Source organism: Miscanthus floridulus, chromosome 18 (assembly GCF_019320115.1).
Source record: "Miscanthus floridulus cultivar M001 chromosome 18, ASM1932011v1, whole genome shotgun sequence".
Lineage (NCBI taxonomy): Eukaryota > Viridiplantae > Streptophyta > Magnoliopsida > Poales > Poaceae > Miscanthus > Miscanthus floridulus.
The window spans coordinates 4,443,676-4,455,329 of record NC_089597.1 but is presented as its reverse complement, the minus strand read 5'-3'; the positions used below and the strand labels follow the sequence as shown (position 1 = coordinate 4,455,329).

At 40.2% G+C, this 11,654-nt stretch overlaps 1 protein-coding gene across 3 annotated transcripts; it reads left to right on the top strand.

The window, feature by feature from the left end:
- The first annotated feature begins 526 nt into the window (after positions 1 to 526).
- Positions 527 to 6,642, top strand: LOC136522435 (uncharacterized). 3 transcript variants are annotated; one of them, XM_066516256.1, is made up of 9 exons: positions 527 to 838; positions 1,335 to 1,396; positions 1,521 to 1,670; positions 2,050 to 2,226; positions 3,471 to 3,686; positions 3,825 to 5,446; positions 5,552 to 5,617; positions 5,736 to 5,805; positions 5,962 to 6,642. In XM_066516256.1, the coding sequence occupies exons 1-9, from the start codon at positions 574 to 576 to the stop codon at positions 6,526 to 6,528; spliced, it is 3,195 nt and encodes a 1,064-aa protein (XP_066372353.1). In that variant the 5' UTR covers positions 527 to 573; the 3' UTR covers positions 6,529 to 6,642. The 3 variants fall into 3 exon arrangements, with proteins under 3 accessions (XP_066372353.1, XP_066372352.1, XP_066372354.1); XM_066516255.1 differs by having other exon boundaries at positions 3,783 to 5,446; XM_066516257.1 differs by having other exon boundaries at positions 635 to 838; positions 1,340 to 1,396; positions 3,783 to 5,446.
- The last annotated feature ends 5,012 nt before the right edge of the window (positions 6,643 to 11,654 follow it).

Genomic DNA, 11,654 nt, shown 5'->3' with positions numbered 1-11,654 from the left:
AGTGAGGGCCCCGAGGCGGAGGAAGCGGAGATGATCGCCGCCGAAGAAGGCGAGTAGGCAGGTGCTAGGAAACGCCATGATGGCTGTGTAGGCCTTGTTTAGATTGCAAATTTTTACAATCTGGACACCGTAGCACGTTTCGTTTGTATTTGACAAACTTTGTCCGATCATGGACTAACTAGGCTCAAAAGATTCGTCTCGTAATTTACAACCAAACTGTGCAATTGGTTATTTTTTTACCTACATTTAATGCTTCATGCATGCGTCTAAAAATTAATGTGATGGAGAGAAAGTGAAAAAACTTGGAATTTTGAGGTAATCTTAACAAGGCCGTTGGGAATGTCGCCGTCTTTTTTCTTTAAAGAGAAACGGCAGACCTATTGGGCTGCAGCGGACAGGCCCAGAAAACGCGGTGTGCGGACTGTCGGACGACGTACTGTAGCATTTCCGTACCTCAAGACAAATCAAACCGTCATGTCATATCTCAGTTGCCCCACTCCCGAAACGCCCGGCGCGCGCGAACGCCGTCACTTCCCCTTCGCGCCAAAAACAAAACCCTAGGTCTCCACCTTCATGGAGCCGCCGCCGGTGGACCGGCAGGTGGCGGAGATTGCCGCGGAGCCCGACCGCGCCGCCGCGTACGCGCGGTTGCTCCTCCTGCAGCGCGGCTGCGCCGACGACCCCTCCGCCGCTGCCGACCTCGCCGCGGAGTTGCCTTCCACCCTCCTCTCGCTCCTCCTCCGCGACGCGGCCGCCGATGACGAGGCCGTCGCCGCTTCTGCGCTCAAGTGCCTCGGCTTCGCGCTCTACCACCCCGTCATCGTCTCCACCATTTCAGGTACTACTAGTCTAACTACTAGTGGTTCTCTGTGCTCGCATTTCTTCAGTTAAATATCCCAGTGTTGATTGAACTTGAACGAGATCTAGATTAGTGAATCAATTTGGTTTTGCATTGCTAATGAGAAAGAATTGGGCCTGGTGGGATTTAACCTCTTCTGTTAATAATATTACTCCAACCATCTGCTGTAAGATCAAAACTTAAACCTTTTGCACTCGTTTGAATCTGAGCTCCACCAGCATGTTTGACATTTGTAGCTCAAAGTTTTTGTTTTACTTTCTACTGTTGTCTGGCAATTAATCTGAGATCCTTCCAATTTGGAATGTTATTTGTACTGTTTTCGACTATTATCACTTTTACTACCAATCTCTTTAATCCCTTGGGCTCATCCTTCTGAAAATCTAACTTGACACGGTCCTCCTAGTTTTTTATACATGACATGCTGTCGACATTGTTTTAAATAACACAGCTAAAAATATATTTTCTTATTTTACAGCACAGATGGCAAAATTGGTATTGGATACCTTGGTACAGATAATCATGAATACTCGGATGAAGGTTGATCCGGCTGACCATTTTTTCCTTTTCAAGAGCTTAAGATGCTAAATTTTGCGTGCAGAATGCGTATTTGATCTTTTTAGTATTTGATTCCCATATTCTCCTGTTAATTCTTTTACTACAGTCATCTTGTAATTTGGGTGTCTGGTGCTTCTCGGTCCAACAATTGGAGCCATTGATTATAGAGGATAGAGCAGATCCAATGCTTATTGCTATTGTTCATGCTCTCGACAATCCATTTGGTTCCTTGTCCACGACATTTGAGGCAGCTCAGGTTGTTCTGCACACCTAAACTATGTTGCATTTCATTGCTTTTTTCTGTGCTTTTTAGGAATTTCAATGTACAGGCTGCAACCGAATTGTTCATGTAACTACAGCCTACTTGCTTAGTGGTGTTCATTACAAAATAACCATATGCTTTCACAATGCTTCTAATTCACAGGAATTTGCCTCAAATCATGTAAAACTCTTATTAGCATACTTTGCTCCTTTTTTCTCTTCCTTTATCATCTATCATATTATAATGTAACTTGGAATAGTGCTTTTTAAAAACTTCTGCTCTGTAGGCTATCATGATTTTTTTCTCTCTCTCCCTTTATCATCTATCATTATTATGTAACTTGGAATAGTGCTTTTAAAAACTTCTGCTGTAGGCTATCATGAAGCTTGCTGACCAAAGTCCCAAAAGAATGAGGGACCAATCATGCTTGTGGGTTCCACCAGTGTACCGAAGACTCTTAAGTGCTGACAAGACAGAAAGGGACATGGCAGAAAGATGCCTTATTAAGGTGTCATGTCTTATTCTACCACCTCAGCCTCTTCTTTCCAAGGTAATTAAAAGATCACTGTTAATTACTAGAAGATATAATTAGATGTTGCTTTGGCACTATTAGAAGCAACTCATATGAATATTTCTGTTAATTCATTAAAAACTGTGAAGCTGTTGCTCGCAAATTCATGCCACATATGCACATTGTGGTGTATTATTTGTTTTTTTAAATGGACTATCTTCTGATAGAGCATTTTAATCCAACTTAACTATCTGGGTGCATTATAACGGTGCACCCAAAGGTTCAAGTAGATTGGGTGACTTATTATGATAAATCTTGAGGGTAGCTTCATGTGGACAAGCAATGATTCAATACATTTTTTTGTGGCTGGAATAGGCAATTTAGCTGAATTGCATTAGTTTTACGTATTGGTGACATATGGATGTACTCCTTGCCACACAACAGTAACTGCAGTGTGAGCTTTTGTTGAAGCGAGTAGCATATCAGCAAACTAATTCTCTATCAATAGTATAGCATTATTAAAACACTTGAAATCAAATCTGAAATGATAGGTCTAGAGGCTTCATAACATTTCCTGGCTTCCTGCTACTATTGAGGATGTCCTGCAGTTCTATTACTTTCAGTTCAGGTTACAGAATCCATGTACCAGCAAAAACTGGAAACTATCACTTCTTTCTGTGACATGCAGGAGAGCTGCATGCCATTGTATTAATAGGTAGAAAAGTATGGTCACAAGAACATGTTGATTCCACTGCTGGGGTTAGTTTTTTATGACACACGTGCCCTAGAAGCAAGGAAAACACCCTCCACAACAATATTGTGTCCCGGTCTATGTACGACTCTTTCTTCTCCTTTTAATGAAATGATACACAGCTCTCCTGCGTGTTCGAGAAAAAACACCCTCCACAACAACTATACTCATTGAAGCAACTCGGCCAGTGCCTTTGCTCCTGCCAGGATCCACAAATGGCCCTGGTCAGTGGTTTCCTGGAGCACAACTTGGATGCTTGGTTGCTCCCTGTTGAATTATTAATAGATTAATATAGGTAAACGTGCATGTGATGCAGGTTTTTGGTTATACCAATTTTTGTGTTGCTTTTGATATCTAAATCTTTTTCTGTGTGTGTTTACTCTTTCCTGGTGTTGGCTTATTAAATGGTTCAGTGTTTCTCCTGCAACTTTGCATATTTTCCGCATATTTTACTTGCTGTGGTGATCTTTCCTATCCTCAATGAGCTTATCCATCGATTGTTTCCCAATTTATTTTGATGCTTGCTGTATAGGCTGTTGCTTCAGACCTTGAGCAGAAGTTACTCTCCTGCATGGTAAATATGCTTGATGATCCTTCGAAGAAAGTTCAAACTGTGAAGTCATGGGGATGGATCATATCTTTGCTTGGTCCAGATGCAGTGAACAATAGACCGCTGCTTAATAAACTCCTAAAGGTTCCGGAGCAGATGTTTACTGATTTAAACCCACAAGTTCTGGTTGCTACAATGGTGAGTTAAACTATTTATCCTTTTTCCGGACTACAATTTCTTTTCTAGTATTATGAATGTCTCTATTACATTATGATAATCTTTACATATTTATAGGTTTCCTGGAAAAAATTGGTGGGTGCATTTTTTCCTTCTCAGGCAACCGAGATTGTGGTCCAACAAACTGTGATTCCCCCATTAAAACCCATTGAACAGGCAAGTGCGCAGGTGAAAAGGATAAGATTAATTATGGTGCCTTTATGTCGAGTTCTATCAAGAAGTCGCAATATTGTACTTAGCTCTTCTTGTTTGAGTACATGGCATTACCTTCTACATAGACTTGGTAATCTGATCAATCATTTACCCATTCTGGAGGCTGCTTTTGGGCCAATACTCAAAATAGTTTTCTCTTTTGGGATCAATGATCAGAACAAGCCGCTATGGTCATTTTGCTTGAATCTTTTTCATGATTTTGTTTCATCCAAAAATAGGGACAGAGAGGATTTGTGTCCTCCAGTGAATCAGAACTTGCTAGCTCAATCGTGCATGCATATCAAGGCCTTATTGGATGTTCAACATATCAAATGGTTACCATGGGATATTAGTTGCTTTCATTTCCAGCTCGATATTCTTGGCATAATTCTTAAGCCAGAACTATTCCAGGACATGATTCCTGAAACACTGGTGATTGTTATGGATTCTGCAACAGAGATTTTCAGATTTCTTCTTCAAGGTATTCAAATCGAACTTAGAGAGCAGCATGCTTATGAACAAGTCAGCCAATGCATTACTAATGTGTGCACGTTTGCAAAGAAGTTGTTGCTGGATCATATAGGAAAGAATAGTGTTAACAAGTGTGCAACATTACTGGAATTTGGTCTTCGGTTTGTGAAAGTTATTGTGGACGAACTAGATCATTCTCTGTTAGCTTCTGAAGACATTGAGGTATGCCTAGACATCGAGCACATAAAGGAGAACCAACATGCAGAATACAGTCCAAAGGTGTCTTTACCAAGAATCAGATCACTCTCTTACATGGAGATGGTTTCTCCAGCAGTTTATGTGGCTGCACTGTCTCTGTCCATGATATCTCAGTATACTGGAGAGCTGTCTCATAGAGATGCAGAGAAGTTGGTTTTAATTCTGGCTTCATCATCAAATGTCCTGGAGAGTTTTCGTATTGCTGTCTCTTTTATGTATATGCAGATCGGGCGGCCGACATGTAATAGGGAAAGATTAAAATGGTTGATGGTTTGGAACTCGTTTGCAAAACAATTGAACAGTCAAATTATCTCTTATTTGGAAACCAATTCTGGATTAAGTTACCATGATGTTCTCCATCAGTTCTTCTGTTATCCAATCCTTTATTTTTTATACCCCAAGGGGATATCCATTCTTTTGAATGCTGAAAACAGCTCCGAGTCAAATGTTTCTGTCCTGCAAGACCTGGAGATGGAATCAACAATTGAAGTTTATAGATCCCTCTCTACAAACTCCTGTAATTCGAAGTTTTCTTCCAAGGTTTTCTTTGATGGTTTTTACCAATACTTGGTTTGCACTATTGACGAAAACATGGCATTGTTCCAAGCCAACCTTGAGCATTTGTCGGAGAAGTTCGAAAATGCTACTATCCTTTCTGCTCTTGGTGAAATAGTTATTGGACTGTTACAGAATGATCAAATGTTGACCACTGCTAACCAAGAGTTGAAGGAAACAAGTGAAGATTCTTTTGTGTGCAGACAACCTAAACTTTTCTTGAATTGGTTCAAGCTTGCTAATAGGTTTGTTGACTTACACTTCTAAATGGAACACCTGTATCTATCCTGCCTACCATGAGGATGACCTCAGTCTGTTTCAGTAATCTATAAGCTTTTTATGATTTGCAGGTTTATGAGGTTGTCAATTTTTCATTTCAAAGCAAATCCAGCTGGACAGCACCAGGTCACAAGCAGGTATTTAAGCAGATTTACAAAATTATAAACTTGTCTGTTGATTTTAATGGAAGTAAGCTGCTATTAGTTGTGTGCTTGAGTTTACATCTCAGTTCTTGTAACTTCGGTTGTGCTTCAGGTTTTTTTCAACTTTATCTAATTTTGCTGGGCATATCGTACTAAAGGAACACGTTCTTCTTCTTTTCGAGGTTTGTGGCATATTCACAGTACAAAGTAAAAATATAGCTGTTCATGTTGCTAAGGGCATCAACTTCATTTAGTCCTACTCTTTCTAGAATTCAGGCACATGACACAAAGCACATACTTTATGCTAACTGCACGAAGACACCATTTTGTCCTTGCAGATTATTGGAGACCAACTTACCGAGTGGCTCTCTTTAACCACCATATTGTACTCTGAAACGCAACAAGGAGAAATTATTGTTCATCTTGAGAACCTTTGGCTCAAGATGGTTGAGTGCCTGAAGAGGAGTCAGCTAGTCAGTGATGTTCCCTTAATAAATCAGAAGCAGCGACTTCTTCAAGTTGCACTCAATCACCCACATCACCCCATTTCAGATGCAACAGCATCAGTTTGCAGAGCAGCAACACATGTCAACACAATACTTCACCCTGGCTGCTTAATTTCCGAATTTGATGAGTTATTAATGCATAGAAGAAAGGATCTTGATAGTTCCAGGAAAACAGTCATCACATCCAATTCTACTGAGCTCATGGCTGAGAGAGATGGTGGATCTGTGAATGTCTCGGTGGGTTTGGGGAGGAAGAGGCTGAAGATCATGAAGTATTCAACTAAACCAAAGGAATTTAACAAAAGTACAGCCCACATGGGCTTCTCACCACGTAATATGGAAAACAGAGTGTGTAGGAAACCAGAATTAATTTTGGAGATGCTACAGAGAAAGACATAGTTGTCTGTACTCAATGTTAATGGTTTAAAGAACTTAAATGTGTAGATAGTTTTTATGCATGACATATGTATATCAAGCAGAAAATCAATGCAATGATCCCCTGAAAAAAAGAGATTTAAATCCAATCAAAACTATTGTGAACTGCACCTACAGGGCCTACAAGCATTGTCATTCCTTACCCAGTCACATTGTTCGATTACAATGAGATGGAAACAATAGGATGTCATCATGTATAGTTCTACCTCTAGTAACTGATGATTTGGGCTGGCTGCATCCCATATTTTTGTGTTTTGGACTCTTCTGAGCAAGATCTATGTGTTCCTCGTCATACTGCTGCAGCAGTGGCGGATGCAGGATGGGAACAAAGGGGAGTTAAATAATGAAGATTTATGGCTAGAGCTAGAGATTAACAGTGATTTGAGGCTAAGTAACCATGGTCTAACGAAGAAATCAGGCTCACTACAGTAGCCAAATTCCTAAATTTCGCCTAACTAAACAAGGCCTTAAACAAACTACGAAGGGGTGAGATTCTCCGTCTGACAGCCTCGTTTTTAGCGATCCAATCGCAAAAGTAACGACCGGAAAGAAGTGATGCCTTCACCATCGACATTCTTACCTAAGATGGCCCCGTTTGCGTGTCCTTAAACCCGGCTTGATCCGCTTCTTTTTTTATCTGGAATAGTGTTTCTCTCTCACAAATTCCTATAGATTCATCCAGATTCCTCCAAAATTCCTCCAAGCTAACGGGGCCGATGTGACGCGTCCAGTTGGTTGTCAGAAGCTCAAAAAGCCCGGTTGACTGGTTCAAATCTAAAGTATCTAACTTTGCCACTCAATTTTCTATTGACATGCATGATTAATAATAATAATTTCTTATACCTAATTATTCTTTTTTGTACTCACACAGCAGGGCCTCCGCCAACCTAAGTCCAATTATTCAATCTCCAGATCATCATAGTGCTCCGGGCAATGATTATGCAACGCCGCCACCGCCGCCACCTCCAAGGAGGTCTCCAACGCCTCCAAGGAGGTCTACAACGCCTCCAAGGAGGTCTCCAACGGCTGCCCCGCCTCCCTTCATGACCAAGAAGCAGCCAGCTCCTAAGAGGTCCGCCCCGCAAATAAAGCCGTTGGCCCACCAGCCGGCAAAGAAGAAAGCCTCCTCTAATCCAGTTATTCCCCAAAAACTGGCTTACGAGAAAAGTGAAAAGGAATTAAATGCTGCAGTACAAAAAGATGTGAGTAGTTTCTTCGAAAAAGTAAGAAACCAACGAGAAGCGAGGGAGAACCCGGAGAAACCGTACTTCTACCTACCTCCAGATCTTCTAAGAAAGAAGGTAGACCAGAAAAAGCGGGAATATCAAAAGACCCTGCCAAAATCGGACTACGACCGCTCTCTCACCAAGTCATTTGAGGCGAAGCAGAAAAAGACTAGAGCAGGGAGAGGTGTTGCACAACTCGGACAACAATCGCAACAATCAGCCCCCCCTCTTGTCATTCGTAATAAATATGGTTCAAACTTAGATGTACTGGACGTCGATTTTGAGGACCTAGCTCGGTTTTACGAGGATACCGGTTTGGACCTTGCCCAAGTGCTCGCTAAAAGACCATCTGCTCTGAAAGTGGATCCTTGGAAGAAATTTGAACAAGAAAAGAGACTATACAACCCTGAGGCCTTAGGTGAACTAGGTACGCAAATATACCTGCTAAACAAGTGGTACATGGCGACGTGTGAACGGGGAGAGACCTTTGTTTCTGTCAGAGTTAGAAACCAACATTACTTCCGTGGCGATGACATTATATATGTCGAGTTTTCAGAATTACACCAACTATGCCATCTGGACTCTCTCGACAAAAGTCTCATTAGCTGCTATTGTCTGTGTGTGATTATTTTCTACTATTAAAATGTATATATATAAAGCTACATGTATATATATATAAATTATATATCATCACACTATATTTTTATATATGCAGATATGAGATGACAAAACTCAGAAAGAGAAAGGATAATGATGTTGGTTTCGTTGATCCAAATGTCGTATTCAAATACCCTAATCCCCCGCCTCAATGGAAAGCTGAACTCGAGAAAGATCTTATGAGGTTCTTAGTGAACCAACAAAACAAGGACATACTCTTCCCCTACAACTTCAAGTGAGTGTTAAACAATTAATGTCGATCATATGGACATTTGTTCAGTTATTTGCTTACTAGCTAAGCTATATATGTTGACTCTAGTTAATGTCGATCATATTTGTGTATAAAAACATATACAGTAATCACTGGATATTGATGGTCATCGATATGGCCAATAGTCGGTTGAGCATCTTAGACTCATTAAGAAAAGAGCAAACAGAGTACCAAGACATGATAGATATTATCCAAGGGTAATTTGGTCTCTCTAGCAACTATATATACCTCGATCTCTTAACTGCAACAATTATTAAAGGCCAAAATAATTTTTTATTTTATTGGGCGCAGTGTTTGGAAAAGTTTCATTGAGGAACACCACATGAAACATTGCAAAGCGCCACTGGTTGTAATCGCACACAAAGTAAGTACTAGCTATATATATATATATATATATATATATAATTCAATTAACATCATGCATGCTTTCAATTCACCGGATCTTTTTTCTGGTAAAAGTGGGTTCTGAGACAAGAACAGGGGAACAACTACTGTGGATACTATGTTTGCGAGTTCATCATGGCGTACTAAAAAAGAACTCCTGAAGAGAACCTCAAAGTACGTTATATAAATATATTCATATATTCATAATTTCTTTTATTGCTCATATATATAAGTAATCATGTGACCAACACATATATATATATATATATATATATTAATACTTTTTCTTTAACTTTTATTGAAGACTCTATGGTTGAAGGAAAAAGTCATACGACGTGACCAACTGAAAATAATTCAAGAGACCATAGCAGGATTTCTTAATGATCATGTCCTAAACCCCGCCGACGAGTTCTACAATGACGTGAACGAAACATGAAAGCCAAACCAGATGGAGTGAATTTGTTATGCCAAAAATATGATAGAATATACAATGCAAGTTTTATTTGTAATATATATTACAAATAAAGCTTGCATTGTATATTACAAATAAAGCTTGCATTGTATATATATATATATATATATATATATATACATATACACACACGTTAGTTTTATACTTTAGTTTGTACAAAATGTTCGGACATTATAAATGTGTAGAATACATATATTATTAGCAGCGTAGAATGCGTATTCGAAAACCAAAACGAATCATCAATTGAAAATAGAAACAAAAAAATGAAAACCTTTAGTCCCGGTTAGTAATACCAACCGGGACTAAAGGGTCGGCCCACGTGACCAGGTCGGGAGGCCTCTTCAACCGGGACTAAAGGTAGTCCTGGGGGCGAAACCGGGACTAAAGGAGAGGTCCTTTAGTCCTAGATTCGTGCTCTCGGTTTCAAAACCAGGACTGAAGGGGGTTGAGAACCGAGAGTACAACCTATTTCTCTACTGGTGGGACCTACACAAGGCTACAAGCCTACTTCCTACAGAAGAAAAAGGTGTCTAGGAAAAACTTCCATACCTGGCTCACTTTTTGCAAGTTATGCATAGGACACTGTTATGAAAAAAAAACTAGCAGTTATAAGGTAACAAGGGCAAGTTGGTTGGAAAAACAACTAGAAACTGGAATATCTTTGGTAGGATAGTGGGTCTGTTTGGCTGGTATTAAAGCCGACTGATAAACCGGCTAAAACTGTTTTGTTGTGAGAATAAAATACTAGTTGATAAGCTGGCCGATAAGTTCAAGCGAACAGGCCAAGTGGAGTAACTATGATAGTGGTTACATGTAACTGATCTATTAATGACTAGGAGCGCTGAAGGGGCTTTGCGCATTACATTCAGACACATTGATAATTTCCCCCAACAAAAGATGGTAAGCAACAGTGCCAGGTTTAAAAATTACAAACCATGAATTTTTTTTGGGAACATCACTGTATGCATCCATCAAGGTATAGTACATATATATTTTGTTCAGGTATTATGGTGAGAACCATAATACTGTCATCTCTTGGATGTACTGCCAGGAAAAGCTTCTCTCGTTTCCCTTCAGAGGCATCATTTCATAAAGAATAACCTTTCTCGTTTCCCTTCAGAGACATCATTTCATAAAGAATAACCTTTTAATAAGTTGAAGTCCAGATAACCCTGCAAACAAAATGTTTCATATATTTTAAGATGGCTGCTATTTACAACTCAGGAGAAAATTTCAGCACTAGTGCACTACTATATGCTCTTTTCATACAATAGAAAACCCATTGACCATCTTAAAACACATACAGTACAATAGAAAATTTAGTTGAATTGCAGCCCCTTCAGATGTAACCAAAATAAACACAACTTCATAGAGCATGCGGAAATGCAACAATCGGCAAGAGTACAAGAACAGACACCAGAAATACATCCCGATCATCACTTCATCGAAAAAAGAACAACAACTAGTATTTCACTACTAGTACTCAGGTTCAGAAACGAGATTATCAGTCAATCACCCATCTAAGAAACTGTGGGCCGGGTTGCTTTAGAGCAAATGACGTCTCACAAAGATCATTAGTTCGGATCTATCCAACAATAAAAGCAACTTCATCAAGACAAAAGATAGTAAAACACAAGAACACGATCACAGGAAGGTCATATAGATGTCGATCATTAACTGCAGATGGCATTACCGTTTGAAGTTCATCACGAGATCATCACCATACAGGAAACTAAACTTTGCAAGACGAACAGAAAGGTAAACATGGCTGCCTCACATCAGGCACGAGACGGCACCACCACCGAAAAGCCCTCCCGTTCGCAGCCACTGCTGCTCTATCTGCATCAGAAACGACTACAACTCCAGTAATGAAAACTACTACTAGTACGACTAGCTCATTGCAACTACGTACGATATGGACTGCAACCAGGAGACCTGGGAGGACCCATCCGATGCCCACCGCCTACTCGATTGTAGCGAGCGGTGCGCTGCGCTGCGAGAAATGCCTTGACAGCGACGGAAGTGTGTGAGGGGTTTAAATGCTGGGAGCTTTCTTGGGCGAGGGGATGGCCGAGAGGAC

Bases quoted from the DNA above. Each gene is read 5' to 3' on its own strand.
- LOC136522435 (XM_066516255.1), top strand. From the start codon at position 574: ATGGAGCCGCCGCCGGTGGACCGGCAGGTGGCGGAGATTGCCGCGGAG. The intron at 2,227-3,470 runs GTAATTAAAAGA...CTTGCTGTATAG, and splicing joins CTCAGCCTCTTCTTTCCAAG to GCTGTTGCTTCAGACCTTGA. The intron at 5,447-5,551 runs GTTTGTTGACTT...TATGATTTGCAG, and splicing joins TGGTTCAAGCTTGCTAATAG to GTTTATGAGGTTGTCAATTT.